The sequence below is a fragment of the Carassius auratus genome, chromosome 41, assembly GCF_003368295.1.
Source record: "Carassius auratus strain Wakin chromosome 41, ASM336829v1, whole genome shotgun sequence".
Classification (NCBI taxonomy): Eukaryota; Metazoa; Chordata; class Actinopteri; order Cypriniformes; family Cyprinidae; genus Carassius; species Carassius auratus.
In genome coordinates this window covers 2965095-2987315 of record NC_039283.1, presented here as the reverse complement: position 1 = coordinate 2987315, position 22221 = coordinate 2965095, and the positions used below count along the sequence as shown (strand labels likewise).

Here is a 22221-nt window from a genome sequence, read left to right as displayed (position 1 = left end):
GTACAAAACCGATTTCTGGCTAGGACAATACGATTTCCTTTAACCTAAACATAACAAAATGCAATTTAACAATTAAAAATACAGTAAAACACAGGTGAAAAATCAGTTCCTTTAAATCTAGCGCAGTACATTGTGCTCCATTTTTCAGGCTTTTTCCAACGAGCGCACAAGAAAGAAAAGAAAACGCTGAAAATGAGGCGGGAGATAATAAACGTTTGTCGTTATTGGCTCTCGTTTCAGTACGCAGTTACAGGAAATGATGTTTTCTTCGATCTTTTCCATCAACGGCTATTCAAATGTAGCTGTATGGCCTTATGAAATACATTTTTGTTTTTTGCAAAATCATGAGCAGGGTAATCATACGTTAACGAAAAAAAAAATGTTCTTCTCAAATACTTCTCAAAATAAAATACATTTACAACATTTTTTAGAACTAAATAAAAAAACTTTTCATTTAGTTTACGTTGATTTTAAGTTGATGTACTAAAATAACAATAATGAAAAAAATATGTATGAGAAACTGAAATTTAAAATTATAATTAAGTCTCATGTTAGACATTTTAGCTGCTGTCTTTAGGACCCATAAATGATTGTAATGGACTGTTGCAATGTAAATCAAACACTTGCCTTACATCTCAGGCTCATCAAGTGGTGAAAATAACTATGTATGCTTATTTCTTTGGTGCTATCTGCCAAACAGAATTGTGATGCTGTCGTTTTACCTTGCTCAAGAGTCATAAAATCATATGGCATTTAAGTTATCGACTGACTCAAAACTACAAACAAACATGGCAGTAATGTCACATGCAGTAGGACGTCAAGCCACATTCACCCCTTCTTTCCAGACACACACACTCTGACATGAGACACACACTCATGCAAAACTGTTGCAAGGAGTTTCCTTTGTGCCCTAAATAAAGACACCTTGACACAGTGACATAAACACACACTGACACAGAAACATGCACACTCGAATTATTGTATGCAATAATTCCTCCTCTAAATTCTCAATGTGATCTAAACTTTGCTGAAAATACCTGTTATACACAACCCAGCAACCGCACATATTTATTTCATTTTAATTCATTAATTTCTTATTTCTATATTTTTTCAGTTTTGGTCTGACTATCATATGCCAGGCTTTACACTTATAATAACACGTTATAAATGTGCATGATATTGCATGACTAATGTTGCAGTCAATTTCAGACACGAAATATGAGATGTTTTGATTTCTTGTGATGTATTTTTTTTATATATTTCTTTTATGAGTGCCGTATCAGATTAATATTTCCATCAAACTTCCTTTGGGAGATGGAGAGGAGAGGATGAGAAAGAGAGGGGCGGGGTGAAGAGGGGGATGGACATTCCTGGCAGTACAAAACACAGATGAAAGAGCATATTACTGGCAGTCGCATCCTTTGTGAGCGAGACAGAGAGAGGGAAAGACAGAGCGAGATAATGCATGAAAGAGGGAAAGTCAGAGTGAAAGAGAAGCCAGTAAACCACTTAAAAAGACTCTGAGGTTGACACCTTCGCGTCCACCTCCTCACACTCAATATTCCCCCAGTCTAAGTCAGTCACGGTGAATCTCCCTGTTTTCTTGTGACGTGTTATTTGATTTTGCTGTTTTTGTGAGAAAAATGCCCTTCTTTGATTCACCCACTGTAAGGGCTTTGATGGACCAGGTGGGAAAAGAATAAAAAAAATCAAAAGAAACTTGAATTGACATGAAAAGGGCAGGCTGACGAGACACATTCAGATTCCACTTGAACTCAGATCACCTTTTTATGAAATGATACATTCATTTCAGAATAATAGCATAATCCATTATTGTTATAGACTGTTCACCACTATACTCAGTTAGTAAATGTCTTCTTTAACACCAGGTTAAGCTCTTTTTAACCCTGGGTTAAGCAGAATCGCACTGTTATTCTGAAGGGCACCAGCAGAGGTACTGGTGTGAATTAATAATGCAGGGTAATGCACCAAAAGTGTTGCAAAACAAAAAGAGAGGTAGATTTATTTTATTTAAATCTTTTATTGGTTTTAAATAATAATTTAACATCTATTTTTTATTTTATTTCATTTTTTGGTCACCAGCCAATTTTAAACAAGTCAAAATATTAATTATTTTAATTATTTGACTATTCATATATTCATTCATTCATTCACAAAGACCACCTTAAAGAAATAGTTCGCCCAAAAATGAAACTTCTGCCATCATTTACTCACTTTCCTGCATGAGTTTGTTTCTTCTGTTGAACACAAAATAAGATATTTTGAAGAATCAAACAGTTGACTGTAGCCGTTGTCTTCCATAGTATTGTTTATTTTTCCACACAATGGAAGTTGTTGGGGACCATATCTTCCCTTGTGTTCAACAGAAGATACAAACTCTTACAGGTTTGGAACAACTTGAATAAATGACAGAATTTTTATTTTCCTTTAAGAGATCTAACTATCCTTTTAATTTCTCTCCCCACAGATTTTAATAAGTAAATAAACTAGAATTAAATATGGTTTAATTTAATAATTTCAATATATAATATTTAGATTCGGGCTGGTAAGCGATTACATTTTTTTATCTAATTAATTACATGATGTGCTGATTAATAAATCGAATTGATCGCGCATCAAATTTGTAGAAATGACTCCCAAAAGATAATTTAAAGTCATTGTTGTGCAAAGCATCAGGCATTACAAAAAGTAGGTTCAGCAAGAAATATATTGTTTGATGAAATTTATTTCATATAGCCCACTCTTTTGGACAATGTGAGTAAATGATGACAGAATTGTCGTTTTTGGTTGGGTGAACTATAACTTTAATCATTTATTTTCTTAATTTTATTATTATTACTATGAAATTATTTCTTTAATGAAATGATATTCTAAATAATAAACTAAAACTGCCAGTAGGTGTTGGTGAATGTCTTAATGATTAAGTCATTGAGTCATTTATTCATTCATTTGATTCATTCAGGAGTGAAGTAAATGGTTCTTTATGAATGGTTCATTGAATCATTAGGCTTGTTCGACTAGTGATGATCTGTTCGGTGTGTGACATCAAAGAACCGCAAGAGCTTAGAGAGCAGACGACTCCTTGAGCTTTTGTGTCATACACCGATCGGTCTGTGCAGTGCCACTTCAAATCCAACAAGACTATGGCCAATGAATCAGTGCACCAAACGGTTCACCAAATTCAACGTGGATTAAGACAATGCATGCAGCTGTGGGCTGCTTAGAGATGAACAGTTCTGCTTTATCTTTATCTTCTGGTGGGCAAAATTGAGCAAAACAAAACAATTGATATTCACACTATAAAAATGGTTATTTCAAGAACTGTTCACTGACAGGTTCTTGGGGAATATAAATGGTTCTTCTATCGTGATAGAATGAAAGCTTCATTTTTTTTTTTGTGTATTTGGAAAATTCAATGAAGAAAAGAATTGGCAAGGTAGAAAGAAAGTTATAAAGAAATTAGATCAACACAAAAGCCAGAAAGAGGACTTGCATAAAAGACAAATCTTTTACAGATGCAGCATCATATGCTGCAACAAATGATGATGACTGACAATTCACCTGACATTTAACCCCAATGTTGTTGTGCTACATTCACAGATATTGAGAACCGTGCCATATCACAGTAAATCCAGAGAGCTTTGAGTTCATGTTAACATTATAAGCCACCCTCACAATACACTCTGACTTCCCATGAAACAAAATCACTGCTGGCACAAATAATGTGCATGAACAGCAGAGCACCACTGATGCATCTTTAAACTTATGAACTTTAACCTTGTATCATTCTCTGATTCACTTCCCTTTGCACTGTATATGTACTTCCTCCCACCTGCATGTGTGTGTGTGTGTGTGTGTAGGTGTGTATGTATGCTTGAGGGAAAGGTACTCATGTTCCATGGTACTGGACGATGTGACCACATCACATAGCCACACACACATTGCTGGATTCCAAGAAATAAGTAGGTTAGATTTACTGTCATTTTGACTAAACACACACACACACACACACACACACACTAATGTACAGAACACATACATTTTGGTGTTAGCTTAGAAACCTTCAAATACACCGGAAATGTAAGAAAACCTCTCGCTGTCTTAAGCGACAGACTCCAGAATATACAGTAAAATCAGCATGAAATGATAATTCATTCTATTTTCAAAATGCATATTGTTGATCTTATTACAAATGATTTATCAATGCATACGTTTTTTTACCTAACGGATCACAAGTTGCATTCAGATCCGTCCCCATCCAGTCAACAGCCTGTGTATGGAAGTCCCCGTTCTACAGGGTTTTCTTTCTGATAATCTGTTTCACCTGGATGTAAACCATAATTCGGAAGACAATATCTGCCACTACTTCTGTTATACTGCAATTTAAACTAATGGGTTTTAAGACCTGTGACTGTGCGTTTTGTGTTTCTGATATTCTTGTTAAATACACTATAATCTCAGCAGCTGTGCACGCCTGTGTGTAAGGTTTGTGCTACATTTTCAGACCAAATGTCCCCACTATGAAACCTGAAAAATAAATTATGTTTTCATTACAGTCTTATATATCATTAAAATATCATTAGCCTAGTATACAAACTATAATAATATGCGTCTATGTGCACGTGTGTTTGTGTCCGTAGCAGAGAACAGCACAGCTACACTTCATTCATACCTCTCTCTTTTCCTTTCCGTCCTCCTCCTCCTCGTGCCCCCTCTGTTCATTAGATTAGGATTTCTTAATGTGGCTTTCAGGGATTATCTTCAGTCTGTTACAAAACCAGTGTGTGTTTGTGTTTCAGCAGGCTTGTGTATATCTACTTCTGTGTATTTGTGCTTGTACACTTGAATACTTTGAGTTTGTATTTAACTGCAAATACACATAAGGACATCTATTACAAAAAAAAAATGTAAGACTTTTCTCTGACCATTTTAACATTTGAAAGCACTGACACTGATGTCTTAAACTTAACTTAAAACGTTTTTCCCCCTTGGAATGCATGTGCTTTAATTGCATATAATTATTGATAAATAGTTCGGCTTATTTTGGGTTAAGCAGAAATGTGTCTCTATAAAAGTATCTCTATACTTTTTAAAATGTTTATATATATATATATATATATATATATATATATATATATATATATATATATATATATATATATATATATATATACATATACGTATTTGTGTACATTTTCATGTGTGTGTTTTTGCATGTCACCTATGTTCACCATGTCTAAATTTATTAGATCAAAATACAGTAAAAATTACAACTTTCTGGTATTTTCATATAGTTTTAAATCAGCCATTACTCCAGTCTTCAGTTTCACATAATGCTCCAGAAATCAGTGTAATATGCTGACTGGTTCTCAAACAATTCCTCTCATTATCAGTGTTATGTTAAAAACATACACTGCCCTCTGCTGGCTAGCATTTTAATCTGATTAATAGCATTGGGTGTTATTTCAAACAACTGTGAAGTCTCAACACATTTGTGGTAAAGCTCACGATCAAGGCTTCATTGTTTGTGTCGGTATTGTTCTGTTTGCGTCTATAGCTCAGATTGAGGTGATCCCATGCAAGATCTGTGGAGATAAGTCATCAGGGGTTCATTATGGAGTCATCACTTGTGAGGGCTGCAAGGTAAGGAAAAGAAAAAAAAATACTTTACTAATGTAAAATAGTCATAATTTAAGATGGATGTAAGGGATTCACAAACAGGATGCAATGCTTCCTTAACACATCACATGTAATTGTTCTTAACCCCATCCGCCTCTCTCTCTTTCCCAAAAGGGCTTCTTCCGCAGAAGTCAGTCCTCCAGCGTGCAGTACTCGTGCTCCAGACAGAGCAACTGCCCCATTGACCGCGCCAGCCGCAACCGCTGCCAGAGCTGCCGCCTCAAAAAATGTGTCGCTCAAGGAATGAGCCGCGACGGTAAGAAGCATGGGTGGATCTGTGATTTATTTCAAAATTGTGATGCTCAGTTTGTGCATTAAAGCAGTTTTTAATTCAATCAAAATGTTACGCAGTCTCACAACTGTGGTTATGTTTTCTCATCTCCCTCAGCGGTGAAGTTTGGTCGTATGTCAAAGCGCCAGAGAGACTCTCTGTTTGCAGAAGTCGAGAGACATCGGCAGCAACAGCGTCTTCAGGCCAACTCAGTCCAAGAGCCCCAGCCTCTCCCAGCCTACCGATCCAGCAAAGAGCCCAGAGAACAGTCACCACATCTCATACCACCTCTACCTCCAGCTTACCCTTACTCTATAGAGCCTGACCTGCAAGGCTGCCCCCCAGAGGTGCATCCATACCTGGAGTGTCGCATAGGCGAGGCCCAGGCTCAGAGTCTGGCCTATAGGAGCTCCCACAGAAGAGGGGACAGCAACAGCTTGCCAGCTGGGAGAGGTGAGAAATTCAACACCGAAGGAAGTCCTTTTCATCTTGTAGATAAATCTCATACGATATTGTGGTTTATAGTTTTTTTCTCTTTCTCTATTTCAGGATTTGACTCCACTGGGTCTACACCAGAGGCTATTCTGAACATGAGCGGCAGTGAAATGGGCTTTCGTCCTTTTGACCCCGAGAGCTTGTTCTTTTCTTACCAGACTTCTCTTCACATAGGTGAGAACCACAAGCAGTTTAAAGATTCATGTGTAATATGTGGTGTTATAAAGTGGATGTGATCACACCTTGTGGTGTTGTAGTAGTGTGGTTTTGCTTTTAGATTAACATGTCTCTGTTTATGTGTGTGTGTTTTTGGTTGTTTTTTTGACAGAGGAGCTCTCTGCAAGTATCGTACGTTCGCACAGAGAGACGACTCAGTATCGGCCGGAAGAGCTCCAGGCTCTCAGATGGAAGGTTTTTAGCAGAGAGGAGATCCACGCTTACCAGAGCAAAGTACATGTTAATTAATTAATTAAAAATCTCAATTGTGAGATGTAAAGTCAGAAATAAGTGAGTCATAATTAAGCAAAATTATTTCACAGCAGAGAAAAAGTTTAGCATTTTTTTATTTATTTATTGTAAAGGCTCTGATATACTTCAAACTAAATCGAAGAATTAATAAGTGTGATGTCATTTCAAACTAAATCAAATAAAATATAGTTACATTTATACAGTAAATGTAATTTAAATTCATTTTAAATGTAACTAGCATAACTTCAGAGTGCTGATTTTTGAATCACCTACTTCTTTATGATCATTTATTATCATATTATTATTATTTTTTCTTTGAAATGTGGTTAAAGTATACCGCCGAATGTACTAGAAAAGATTTATAGTAAACTAAAATATACTTTAATGCAATTTCTATTGAAACTTGTATGTCATGTATTTAAATATATATTTTAAATATGAATATATCTGTAATAATGATGAAGTTATATAAAATATATTAACTTTATATTTAAAACCCTTTAGTAAATTAGTCACACGTCAAAATAAAATATCTCAATTATGAGATGTAAAGTCACAGAAAGAAGTTGTGAGAAATAAAGTCAGAATTAAGCTAAATAATTTCACAGCAGAGAAAAGGTTTTGCTTAGGCTCTGATATACTTCAAGCTAAATCGAATAATTAATAATTGTGATGTCATTTCAAACTAAATCAAATAAAATATAGTTACATTTATACAGTAAATGTAATTTAAATTCATTTTAAATGTAACTAGCATAACTTCAGAGTGCTGATTTTTGAATCACCTACTTCTTTATGATCATTTATTATCATATTATTATTATTTTTTCTTTGAAATGTGGTTAAAGTATACCGCCGAATGTACTAGAAAAGATTTATAGTAAACTAAAATATACTTTAATGCAATTTCTATTGAAACTTGTATGTCATGTATTTAAATATATATTTTAAATATGAATATATCTGTAATAATGTTGAAGTTATATCAAATATATTAACTTTATATTTAAAACCCTTTAGTAAATTAGTCACACGTCAAAATAAAATCTCAATTATGAGATGTAAAGTCACAGAAAGAAGTTGTGAGAAATAAAGTCAGAATTAAGCTAAATAATTTCACAGCAGAGAAAAGGTTTTGCTTAGGCTCTGATATACTTCAAGCTAAATCGAATAATTAATAATTGTGATGTCATTTCAAACTAAATCAAATATCAAAACCACTCGTCAGTGCAAACTTTCTGTTAAACACCCTCGAACGGCCATTCTCTTTGATTTATTTTTCAATTGTGATGTAATTTCAAAGAGTTTTTCGGTTGATCAAAGTCGTCAGTGCGAATCTGACTGTTAAACACATTTGAACCGCCACTGGTCTATTATGACGATTTACATTTTTCAAGTCCAGTGTTTTTTCAAAACTAATCTTGACAAACAAAGTGTTCTGAATTTTAAAAACCTGTGAACTGCCATCAGATACGATTAAAAACCTGGATTTCTGAACTGCAGAACTGACAAAAACGTATAAAACGATTTAAAGATGGCCCGGAATTCCTGTAAATTCCTGCTATTTTATAACGTGTTTGTTGTTATATTTAGGGAATCACATGCCTCACATTTAAATATTAATCCCAGTGTTTCAGAATGTTTTTCTGAAATGTTTCTCTCTCTTCTCACGCTCTTGATCTCTCTCTTCCTCACTCCGCAGTCGGTGGATGAGATGTGGCAGCACTGTGCGGTGCGGCTGACCGATGCTGTTCAGTACGTGGTGGAGTTTGCTAAACGCATCCCAGGATTCCGTCAGCTTGGTCAGAACGATCAGATTGCTCTCCTCAAGAGTGGTGAGATATAGCTGTCCGTGCAACATACTAGTTAATCAGTTACGGCTGGTAAGGTTTATAAGGTTTATAGCTCCATTCAGGTTCATCTCTCTCTCTCTCTCTCTGTCCTGTGTCTATCTCTCAAAAACCTGTCACCTTTCTGGCTTTGTCTTCTCCTCTTCCATTCTCATTTCTCTTTCTGTTATTCTGTGTATGTTGCTCTCTCCTCTCTGCCTTTTTCTGTGCGTGCCTTTCTGTCTTACTAGGGTCCATGGAAGTGGTCCTGGTTCGGATGAGTCGGATGTTTAACACAGAAAACAACACAGTATTCTTTGACGGCAAATTTGCAGGAACAGAACTTTTCAAATCCCTCGGTGAGTTAAAGGGATATTGTGGTTTACAGCGATCACCCTTAGTCTTCAAGAGGATTTTGGTCAGCTTATTTATAAAAACTTGTGTTTACCACATTTATCTTATCCCTTGTGAAAAAGAAGTCCTTCCTATGGAAAAATATAGTTTAAGAGAATATACTTAATTGTGAACTGAATGTAATGTTTTCAGAAACTTAACTGCATTGCACTTTAAATTAAAATGTAGTTACATTTATACAGTAAATGTAGCTTAAATTAATATTAAATGTAACTAGCATAACTGCATGAGTGCTGATTTTTTTAATCACCAACTAATTTATTGTTATGTTATAATTATATAATTATCAGAATTATTTTTTCTTTTAAATGTGATTAAAGTATACCGCCGAATGTACTAACAAAGATTTATAGTAAACTAAAATATACTTTAATGCAATTTCTATTGAAACTTGTCATGTATCTAAATATGAATATATTTGTAAAAATGATGAAGTTGCAATTTAGTGTATTTAAAATATATTAACTAACTTAGTAAATTAGTCACATGTCAAAATAAGCAAAAAGCAAAAGATGATTAAAACGTTTGAATCTAAAAATGCAAGAAAAACATTTAATTTGACATTATTACAAAGTGTTGTAAAGTGTTTTTAGAAAGTGTACATTCTTTAAGTACACTTAAAGCTGCGGAAGGTAACTTTTGACGCTCTAGTGGTTAATAAACAGAACTGCTTGCGTCTTGCGGAAGAACATCGTAGCCGGAACTACTTCTCTCTGTTTATGTCTATGAAGAATCACAAAGGTACTGGGTTACTCCGCTGCGGTACCCCCGAAGCAATCTAAAATAGTCAGAATATAAACACTTATTATAGGTGCACCCTAGTGATTCAGGACAAGCTAAAAACACGGTTTGAAAAATGGATTCATGGTGTACTCGCTTATTATATAAATTTTTCTACATTTTGAACACAAATAAAGTTACGGACCGCAGCTCTGATTGGTTGTTTCTTAACGGGAGCGATGTATTTCTGCAAATGGCAATAGGACCACTGGGAGGAGCCAGAGGAGCTTGACTTTTTCACAGATTATCTGTCTCATATTCTACTGTCAGGACATAATGACAGGTTTAACAAATATGTAAAAAATATATTTTTACAAAAGTTACCTACTGCAGCTTTAAGTGGCCTTTTATTACATTAATTTTATATGCAAGTGCATATTCGATACAATTACACTTCTTTTTTACAAGGAATAATTGCTCTCTGATTCACTTTTTTCATTATTAACTTATTTTCAGTCATTTTACCCTAATGGCAACATGGTTCAAACCCTCTTTTTTTTTTTTTTTCAGCATGCGGTGATCTAATAGCGGCTCTATTTGAGTTTGCTCACAATCTGTGTGCGCTGAGACTGACTGAACAGCAGATGGCCGTGTTCACTGCGCTGGTCCTCCTCAATGCAGGCGAGCACAGCAAAACCACATTACTGCAGAAACCCTGACTCCGAGGTAGAACGGGCTTAATCAATGAATCTTTCTCTACATTTTGAGTAGATCGACCGTGTCTGGAAGACAGAGAACGAGTGCAGAGAGTCAGAAGAGATGTGGAGCTTGCCCTTAGTCACATTCTGCACAGAGACAATCAAGAGAGTCTACTGCATAAGGTAAAAGAGATGGAGAAGAAGGAAGGACAAAGGATTTCAATGCAGAAAGTAAGGAGTTGTACTGGCTGGAATGATTTTTTAACTAGTAATGTTGTGTTTTTGTGTGTTTCCAGCTGTATCAAAGAGTCCCAGTGCTGAAGTCTCTGTGTGCGCTGCATATTGAGAAACTGCGATGGTTCCGGCAGCTTTACCCTCTCACAGTGCATTCCCACTTCCCTCCGCTATACAAAGAGCTGTTTGGCTCTGACTCAGATATACTGACACTGACTACTCACTGAACACACACACACACACACATTTCATTTGCAGATGCAGAAATGAAATGACATCGCACACATCGCACCCGCAGTTACATATAGTGTAAGCAGTCTAGATCTAAATAAGAAGTTAAATATATTTTTGTAAATCTCAGAAGATCAGAAAATAATATTAACAGAAGTATGCAGTATTTTGTGCAAATTCTATTCTGTAGGCAAAAAAGCTAAATATTACTACAAATGCTATTCAGTATTCCTAAACTTGGTTTTGTCCGAGGATGTGTTTTAATGTTTTTGAAGTTTTCAGTGATCTTAGCTGGTATCATCATCATCGTGTGATTTATAGAGCCGGATCGGTTTTGATACAAATAATGGAATTTGCAGATCTCAAAGCATCTTTGAAAAAGGAACTGGTATTTTAAAACCAGCATCATCAGTTAGCAACTGTGGATTTTCAAGCTTTATTTACAACATTAGAGTCCCCTTCTGTCCTCCCTCTTGACTTCTCAGGCGGTACAGAGACGTGACTGCTTAATAAATCTTGCTACTTATAGCCAGTTACATTATTGCATTAATTTAAGTTTGATTATCTATTTTGTGTCAGCGTTTATTTTTGTTCTCCCCTCCCGTTAAAGCTTGTCTTGGCACTTATAATGCTTTTCTTTCACACGGATTTGAAAAGAACCTGTTGCTTCATGATGGATTGTGTTCTTGAAATCACCATTCCCTTCAAACAGACCATCTTAAGATGTGTTTTTGGATTTTCTCTGTTTATTCAAATAATTACCAAACTTTCTCAAGGTTCTAAAATATTATACAATACTTCTATAAAATAAAATAAAATGCTCTTATTCAATATGCTTGTGCAGACCCTTAGATTGACAACAATTCTATTTTGTCTTAATTGCACAGTTGAATTTGTGGAAAGCTATAAGGAGATGTCCGTATGTTTATTTGAAGGAGGATGTGTGCTTTATAAATCCATGTTTAACAAAAGTCTCTGTGCATTTTCCGTAAAAGTGCTAGTTTTTATTTTTTTTTAATTTTTGGCACAGTTTCTGTTCCATGTTGTATTTTGTGTCAGCTTTAACTTATAACTCACACAGTTCATGAAACCCTGTTATTGTTTCAGTTTTGGAGCATAAACACTTGTTTGCTATCTGTTGTGTTGCTTTGCAGAAAAGGCCTCAAATAAACTTCTGAAAAGTCTAAAGTGTTTTCCTTTATCCAGGAAAATATAAAGTTGTTCCCCATTCCTGACTCTGAATGGTGAGCAAAGTCTGAAATCTGTTTCTTTCCGAGTGTTTACTCACTCATCTGACTCACACATATGTCATACTGCCCTCACGGCTCACTTTCTAATTGTTTTTACATATTTATAGATCTCATAACAATTTTAGTTGTTAGAATTGCACCAACGTAACATGTTTCATCATTTCTCATATAAAGAACACCAAATTCATTTGGTTTTCATTATAAACACCGGATCATGTGACTCACAGCAATTGGAAAGGCTTTGTCATATGCAAACACAACAGGGTGAACTTCTCCCTACAATACCTAAAATCACACCATGGAATAGTAGGGGAACAGAACGCAGTGAGAGACCATCTATATCTTAGACAGTAAATGACTTCACAGGATATGAGAGGACTCTGGTAACATGACAACAATTCTGATCTCCTAACTAGAATGAAGGTGTGCTTTAGTCATAACCAAGCAAATATTTAATAGCTGCAATGCTTGCTTCTTGGGAGAAGCTGAGTCATAATTCCTTTAATCACTCCTAACAGTCGCTATTTTTAATTTTACACAAAACTGCCCTGTGCATGCACGGGATTGTTGGATATCATAGACAGTGAAGGATATATATGCCGCAATGAGATAAAGGCACTTCAAAAAAGATCAGATGTTACAGAAACATTGGATTTGTGTCTTGATGTGGATGCAGCCAATGTTTAATCCAACAGCAATGGGATTTTACATTTACATTTTAAAATAGTACAAAATTACATTTACATTAGCCTACAGTCACTTTTTTAATGATTACATATTATTCACACGATAGCAATAAATTACCCATCATTTATTGATTCTCCCTACAGTAGTTCCTCTTTCCCATCTGATACTTTCTAAAATAGCCTACTGCTTATATACATTCAGAAAGTCTTCCAGTTGTGTGCGCATTCACACGAAGACCAGTCACTAGTCGGGTGGCTATACAGCATTTGACCGCTGGATTTACAAAAATCATTTCAATGATTCAACATGCATCAGCTACTGATGAACATATTCATTTTTATTTGAATTATCCCTCAGTAGGTTATTTAACCATGTATTACTATAGCTTTTGAAGGCTTTCGTCTTTCAAGCGCATTAAATTGCACTCATACACGTTATATCTTATTTATAGGCCTATGCAAAGTAGGCATTCACAAACTTTTTTGTCATCTGAACCTCTTTTACCTAATATAGGCCTATTTTCTCAAAGTAACCCCTGAGATTTTAAAATAAATATTTGAACAGTTATCACATTTGCATGTTCAGGGTTCTCTGGAATTGGTTAATGGTCACATGACATGCAGGTAAACAAATAAAATAAACATTTTTTTTAGGGTTTTGTTTTGACTGATGTTATTTTTAAATGAATTATTTTATTTTTCTTTATGTTTTAATTATTAGCTTTTCATATTATAGCCTATATTACAGCATTATAATTATATTATATTATAGCATTTCCAATATCTCCTTTGATGCAGTAATGTAGTCGTATGCGAATGTAAACGATCTGGACGATAAATAAGGTTATTGTCTCCCAAAAAAAAGAATCGACTCTGAACAGCCTAAATGAGTCTTCAGTAATTCAAATTCCACTTCTGTTACGGCTGAATGTCACGGGTAACATATTAGGAGATACCAGCTTGAAAAAAGTGTTCATGTCTTCCTATATCTGTGAACTGGGAGTTTTCTGATAGCTACAACTTGTACTACAGCCAGAAGCTTTTCTCTTTTTCAAAGTATTCCACAACTTTTATGTGCTGTCTACCACAACAGTGTAAAAAAAAATAGCAAGGATTTTGTTGCCCGTGTTACGTGGGTAAAGACTTGCCACAAACTGCAAAAAAGACAAACATAATCTTTCTGGGCTCACTTACAGTAAGAATGCCAACACCTAAAGGAGGCAATTCTGTTGAGAGATGTGAGTTTTATTCAATAGCTACAATTAATGGAAAGAGGATTAATTCAAAGACAAGCTGACAGGAGAATTAACCATGCAGTTGTAACAGAACCAGGCACAATGGCACTGGTGAGATCACTAGTTGATGCTGAGGGGCTACGCCTTTATTGATCCAGTTATTACAGCCAAGTTTAAAATGGTTTAAGATAGACAACCAGTAACTGCTTTCTCCAGGATAGTTAGGGGAAATTATATTTCACCTGATGTTCAGTTAATCAAGTGCAATGAGATTACAACATATTGTTTACTTAAAAGATGTGGGACTTGTACAGAACATACTTTGAATTTAACCCAACAAATGGGAAGTTGACTGATTATTATTCTACCTTCTTTTTATTATTCTACTATTCTATTGTTTTGAAAAGTATATGCATTTTAACATGATTAGTCTTAAACATCTGCAGTTAATACATGTACAGTGATAACTCTGTTTTATATATGTACACTGATCTTTTTTTATATGTACAATGATAAATAGCTCTGTTTATATATATATATATATATATATATATATATATAGAGAGAGAGAGAGAGAGAGAGAGAGAGAGAGAGAGCACAGTGCACATCTGAGGTTGTAATGGTTACACCTTGGCTGAGCATTATTTTCTAATAATTCAACTTAATTATTCTGTTTATACTCCTGAAGACATTTCCTTTAAATCATTTGTCAGGTTTTGGAAACAAAACACTATTGAATGTAGCATCTTATCTTAAGCCTCTGGTGGTACAACCCCAATTTATCCCAGGAACTGCTGCAATGCTCTATGAGAGTCGGGGACTGGCCACTCTGAGAAGTCCCTTCCCTTACCATAACCCCCACCACCAAGATTATATGTCCCAGGAACGGAACTGAGTCTGTTTGGAATATGCACTTCTCCGCCTTGACATAAAGCTGGTTCTCAAGTAACCTCTGCAGCACCTGACGGACATATTGCGTACCTACAACAACAACAAAAAATCAGAATTTCATCAAGGTACACAAAGACAAATTGATTGATCATGTCTCCTAGCACCGTCCTTCAGATGAGACGTTAAACCTGACTCTCTGTGGTCATTAAAAATCCCAGGATTTCTTTCGAAAAAGAGTAGACGTGTGACCTCGGCATCCTGGTAAAATTCGCCCATTGGCCTCTGACAATCATGACCTCCTAAAAATCCCCTTATCCGTTGATTGGCTTCATCACTTGGTCTCCTCTCCACCAGTAAGCTGGTGTGTGGTGGGCATTCTGGCACAATATGGCTGCCGTCGTATCATCCAATGTAAAGCAGTTTGAGTGCCTAGAAAAGCGCTATATAAATGTAAGGAATTATTATTATTCCTAGCACATCGTTAATCAGGGCCTGGAAGACAGCTGGGGAATTAGTAAGCCCAAAGGGAATCACTCGAATTTCCCAGTAGGGGTGTTTATCAGCTGCTTTTTGCCAGCCCCATGATCACTCCTACCCCACCAAACACGGCCGCTGAACACCAACAAGCATCATCGCGTCAGCTGCTCTTTTCGCCAAGCCACACACTGTGGCCAATAGACCGTGCAAAGCCCCGAGCTCGCCTCGTTTGACACCCATCCCGATCAAGACCGGACTCTCTTCGAGTGCTGGATCGCAGAAGCAGCAGGCTTTCACCAGCCTGGGCCACACCCCAGTTCTCACCGCTGCAAGTCTTTCTTACTTCCCGCCACGGGTCAACCTTTCACCGCAGCTTTTCCGGCCATACCTCCACTAGCGGCGAAGACCGTGCGTTGTACTGATGGGTCGTTCTTGAACAAATCGTTCTTTTGAACTAATCTTTTGGGTAAACTAATCATTCACGTAATCTACTGACTCATATTTCTCGTTCGCAGCACGGCGAACAAGGTAGTTCTGTGAATCGTTTCATCCTGTCAGAGTTACTCAACATCGAGCCAATAGCCTTCGAGCATGACGAAGCATGCAATTTGTTGAATGTAGTGAACGAATACGCCCTTCACTGAACAAGTCTCATGCATCTGAACGTGATCTAGATATATCGTTCGTGAACGAAATGACTGAACCGGTACACATGTTGTTTGCGAACGAGTTGAATGAACAGACACTTGTCTTCTGTAGATGAAATGACTGAACTGAAACCCATGGTGTTCGTGAATAAGTTGAATGATTTAGTATATCTCGTTCGTGAATGAAATGACTGAACTGGTACACATGTAATTCGTGAATGAGTTGAATGAACGGATACATGTCATTATTGAATGAAATGAATTGGTACATAGCTTATCTCGTTCGTAAACAAAATTTATGTGAGTAAACCAGGTCAGTTGGCATTTAGCATGTCAATCTCTCAAAATGCAAAGCGCAGTTATAGGTACTTTGCACATACGCTTGTTTACATATTTAGCATAATTCAATATTTAGCAAAACATAATTCCACGTTTAATCCCCGATTTATGAATGTGAATATATAGGCCAACATATGAACTGTCTGACCAAATAATTAAAATGCTAATTATGCAACAAAAGCTTGTGCTTTGTTCATCTGAATAACTTAAATAGACTTTATACATTGAATAAATTATGCACACATTTTAATAAAGCCAAAACAGTTTATGATGCTTTTTTGCCACCTGCTGTCATATTTTGTGTAATACGAGGAAATGGTAACTGACTGAATCATTTTGGTGAACGAGCTGAAAAGGAATGAATCTCTTGAAAGAATCATAATTTCGACAACTAGTGCACTGTAAATCAATACATTTTTAGGTGAAGACGCTAGATGCAGGTTTCAGAACTAAAGTTTGTTAAGCGACATTATAACATAACTCCATGCCATTTTTTACTACGAAGCAAAGGCATTTTTCTAGTGTTGTCATCCACACTGAAATGTCTGAAGACATTACATTTGCCTTACCGTGCATGTTTAAACCTCACTGAGATGATACAGACATAAATTTCATGCAATTATTCTGGCAGGATCAATTTATTTAGGGACATATTTCACCATTTACTGGTGTGATTACTCAGAATTTTTCTAAAAACGCAACTACCCTCATGTTTTGCCACAGGACAGCAAGTGAGTAAATTTTCTGTTGTCTTTTTAGGACTGTAACATGAAAAATATGCCAAGTAAATATCTTTAGAACCTGCTTGAATTTGAATAGCACATAAATGCAATTAACAATACTGCTATCGACATGTCTATTGGTACAATGTTTTTCAAAACATGCTTTATTGTTTTCAAAAGCCTCTGTTCCCACAGTCCATACTACAACGTGAAAACAGCATCCCAAATTTATCCGCTCTGGAGGCCGTTTAAAACGAGAGGGAAGGATGCTTCTCCAACAGGAACGTATTAATGCGGACAAGGCTTGAGCAATTGTCAAATCACCCAACCAATTGCTAAGCTGGCAGCACAGTAGGCTACCCAGGCATTTTTAGCATACCTCATCAAATGTTACTACCCCTTCTACTTTCCCGCAGCCATCAACTACAGCAGCCGAAGCAAGCACGAAGCTACTTCTACTTGCAACACTGGCCTGCACATCCCAGTATTTCCATCCTGTTACTTCTAACCTCCTTTTTCTTTGTAGTGTCCTTCAGCTCACGTAGCAGACATTAGCATAAAGCTGCCTCTGCTAGCAGTGAAGGCTACACAGGTTCTTCAAGATGTCATGCACCACAGCCCCTTCCCATGACCCACAGCTACAGCAGCTGAAGCAAACGTTAGGCCACCTCTATTGTTAAACACGCCACAACTCTTCCGCTACCTCATGCTACTAACCATTTTTCTGTCCAGTGGCCTCCAGCTCCAGATCTTGTTAAAAGGCAGAGGGCACCAAGACCTATAAATGGTCAGACCGATTATATAGCCAAAAAATTATAATAATTAACCGAACCCTCATCAGCCAATCCCTCTAACGCCAGCCCATCCCCATTCACACAAACTTGTTATCTACCATAGCTAACTCTCTTAACATCCCCCTATCGATCTATCTATAATGGCCGATCCTCACTCCAGCCATCCCAGTAGTGCCTGCAGGAGCCTTTCTTGTATCTCCCCACTGCCGCAGCAGTGTCTGCTCCCGCAGGAGCCTTTCCTGTATCTCCCCACTGCCGCAGCAGTGTCTGCTACCGCAGGAGCCCGTTCTGTATCTCCCCACAAAAAAATAAATAATAATAATCTCTGATTCGTCTATACTTGATAGCAAAACGATCGCTTACTTCATTACATAAAGTAAGATGGCTCAAGAAAGCAAAGGCCACTACATGTAAAAATTTTTAATGTCCAATTTCCCATTCAACCTCATCAGGCTCTCTTTTCTTATGTCCAACTCCGGAACACTCAATCTAAATCTGCGCTGGACCCTCTATTCCTCAACGACTTTTGGTTCCAAAAACCCTTAAATCTGATCCTTGCGCAATCAGGCTTTACCCACTGAAATTTTTCCAGCCACTCATTTCGCATCGGGGCAGCAACTTCAGCAGCTCAAAAAGGCCTCTCACAAAATCAGATAGAGGCCCTCAGTTGTTGGTCATCAAAGAAATTACATCAAGTATGATCAACTCCACTCCAATAAAGGCAGCCCATGTAGCCCTGATTAAAAAAAAAAAAATTAGCATTTTAGATCATGTTGTTTACTTGATTAATCGGAGGCTCTCCTTCCCAATGCAGTCGGTTATCGCTTCTTTGGTCAAAGTAAGGGCCCACCAGCCATCGTTACAAATCTCCTTGCCTATTTAGCATCGGACCGGGCTCTCCCTTCCGGTACAGCAGGGCAGTGGCTCCCTTCAGTTGTTTTGGATGTTTTCTTGCTTACCCCGCATCGGACGGGGCTCTCCTCCCGGTGCAGCAGACCCGTCGGCTCCCTTCGGTTGCAGGGTCATTCTTCAGTCTGTCTTTCTGAGTATGATGCATGTTCGGCGGCAGCAGAGCCGTTGGCTCCCTTTGGTCGCAGTGGGAGCCCTCCATCCGATGCATCAAATCATGCCTCATATCCAGTTGCAAAAGGGACTCTCCCTTCCGGTGCAGCAGAGCCGCAGCTCACTTCGGATGCAGTGAGAGTCCTTCCATCAGTCGCGTTTTCTTGCTCACTCAACATTGGACGGGGCTTCCCTACCGGTGCAGCAGACCCACGGCTCCCTTCGGTCGCAGGGTGAACCCCCTGTCTGAGTTATGTTGCATGCTCAATGCTGGACAGGGATCTCCCTCCCAATGGAAGAGACCACTGGCTCCCTTCGGTTGCAGCAGGAGCCCTCCATCCGATGCATCAAACCGTGGCTCGAATCTCATTGCCTATTCAGCAATGGTGGCTAGGGATCTCCCTCCCGATGGGGTAAAGCCGCTGGCTCCCTTCGGTTGCATTAGGAGCCCTTCATCCAATGCGCCAAACCGCAGCTCGAATCTCATTGCCTATTAAGCATCTGACGGGGCTCTCCCTTCCGGTGCAGCAGACCCACGGCTCCCTGTGGTCACAGTGTGAACCACCCGTCCGAGTTATGTCACATGCTCAAAGGCGGCCAGGGATCTCCCTCCCGATGGGGTACAGCCGCTGACTCCCTTTGGTCGCAGTGAGAGCCCTCCATCATTTTATATGTTTTAGACACTTTGTTTAGATCGTTTCTATTTTGCAGGAGTCCCGTGAATCATTTTTTTCTCCCGCATCCCTCACACATAAGTCTCATCCGACCCACCCATCAACAGTTGTCCCACTCCGCACCATGCTGCGTTGGGTCCCACAATACTCCCACGGGAGTGCAGGTCTCTACTCCAGACAAGCAAGGACACATCACATAAAACCCAGATCAGACCAGCGCCTAACACTGCGTTTTTATTGCATTTTACAAAACGTCCCAACTTTTCTGGAATTAGGGTAATAAATCCAACACCTCATTTTAGAGATAGTAAAATAGTCTTGAGGCACTTATGAGAGACAGAAAGAGAGAGAGAGAGATTGGTTAAGCATGTGTGAAGTAGTTCTCTAGCGAAACTGTAAGTTCACCTACTTCAGGAACAGCAACATTTTGCATCTCACTACTAAGAAATGTCATGTAGCTTTTCAGTCCTGAAACTATTTTATTTATAAAGTTGCTGCTTTGCAAACCACTTTGCATAAGTGGGGTCATGCAAATAGTTTGTAATTTTTTATCCTGTTGTTTCATTTTTTTTTTTGCTTGGTAAGTATCGTTGTGTGTTTTGTTTCTTTTGCTGTAAGGACCTTTATTATATAATTACCATCTTAATACGTCTTGAGTCACAGGTGATTTGCACTGTGAGTGTAATCAGTTGTGTAATTATGACAGTATTTTGGATATTAGAGTTTCTAATATTTGTATATCTAAACATCAACCATTTTTCTCCATTACAATTTTTAGGATTTTTATATGTAAATTAATATATGTCAATTAACTCTTTATTTTAACAACTCTGTATTTACCATATGTACTGTGCATTTCCCTTCCTATACTGTGAGTTATTTTACTTCTCTTTTTCTTGGTGACACAGAGTTTTGATTCATACTTTGATCTATTTATTTAGTAAATAACTTTCATTTAATGTATTTATCATGACAATGGTCTATCTAAGATATACCAGAGAAGTTGAAAACAATGTTTTTTCTATAGCTCATTTCCACATCTGAGATATCCCCTACATGAAGCCAAAAATCAGTAAGCCATCACACTGTAACCAAAACAGAAGTATAAAGCAGAATCTTAGAAAGAATTAATGGTAAATGTAATCTTCTATTCTACTTGACATTGGTTTAAATCAATCAATTGTTGCATAATGTTTCAACTTGTTAGACAGGAATTCAATGTATTATAGAGACAGAAACATTCACATTATCACACCACCCAAAATACATTCAAGACCTGACAACCCAACCCTGCTGATGTCGTATGTGAAACGTGTTGTGTCTCGAAACTAGCAGTCAACAGATCTTCACTGACTGACACTGATACAATAACTAGAGTGTGGGGTGGCTGATGATGACCAGCAGGAAGAGAAAGGCTATAGTTGTTATTTGTCACATTCACAAGGTCATCCAGTATCTACAGTAGATTATGAGTAGATTATCAAAGGTCCAGTTACACAGATGTGCTCTTTTTCTCTAGTTTTGTATGTCAGCTTTAAACTCCTTTTCAAAAATAAAATTACCAATTATTAGCTATTGGATAAAAAAAAATAAAAAATAAAATAAAAAAAATAACAATCAAATTAAGTGTATGACGGAGGTTGATTTTAATGGAAGTGTATGAAACTATGGTTCATACATTTTTCTTAAAGTTTCACATTTTGTTTAATTTATTAATTAGTTGGTAGTGTATAGTCACCTTTAACATGTTTACTGTTATATTAAAATGTTTTTGTGTTTCAGAATGTTGTAGAACAGACTAAAAGCCTGATTTTATGTTGTCACAGGACATCAATGTGTGTTCAATAAGCTACTTCTTATTCTGTGGGGAAAAAATGGAAATGACAGGCATATATATATATATATATATATATATATATATATATATATATATATATATATATATATATATATATATATATATATATATACTTTTTTTTGTAGAAAATAGATATATGCATGAACAAAAATATTGGGTAAATTTTTGAGAGGCCTATAGTAAATAATCAATTAATTGATGACTTTTTGGTGAACTTACCAAGAAAGGCTAGCAGGTAAAAAAAAAACAAAAAAAAAAAACAAAAAAAAAACTCATAAGCGTCATGGCCATCATAAGCGATTCCTAGAAAGTAATCTAGATTTCTAGAAAGGCAACTTTAAATCAAATTTGTTAAAATAAATTACATGGAAATTAATGTATTTCTGCCCTCCTTACCGCCTTTTCGTCCTCACCCATTATTTTGTTTGGCCCGGGAGTTAGGCTGGTAGAGGATAGGACGGGGCACGTAGGGTAGACTACTTGAAAATAAAAAATAAAAAACACGGAAGCAAACTCCTGTGAAAGG

General features: G+C 37.0%; 1 protein-coding gene across 1 annotated transcript; it reads left to right on the top strand.

Moving 5' to 3' along the window:
- Nucleotides 1–3756: 3756 nt before the first annotated feature.
- LOC113059792 (nuclear receptor ROR-alpha-like) lies at nt 3757–12299 on the top strand. The gene is made up of 11 exons (XM_026228402.1): nt 3757–3983; nt 5579–5664; nt 5815–5956; nt 6089–6424; nt 6521–6640; nt 6795–6916; nt 8637–8769; nt 9015–9122; nt 10468–10578; nt 10669–10778; nt 10892–12299. The coding sequence occupies exons 1-11, from the start codon at nt 3920–3922 to the stop codon at nt 11054–11056; spliced, it is 1497 nt and encodes a 498-aa protein (XP_026084187.1). The 5' UTR covers nt 3757–3919; the 3' UTR covers nt 11057–12299.
- Nucleotides 12300–22221: the final 9922 nt, after the last annotated feature.

Bases quoted from the DNA above. Each gene is read 5' to 3' on its own strand.
- LOC113059792 (XM_026228402.1), top strand. From the start codon at position 3,920: ATGGTACTGGACGATGTGACCACATCACATAGCCACACACACATTGCT. The intron at 6,917-8,636 runs GTACATGTTAAT...CTCACTCCGCAG, and splicing joins TCCACGCTTACCAGAGCAAA to TCGGTGGATGAGATGTGGCA. The intron at 10,779-10,891 runs GTAAAAGAGATG...GTGTGTTTCCAG, and splicing joins AAGAGAGTCTACTGCATAAG to CTGTATCAAAGAGTCCCAGT.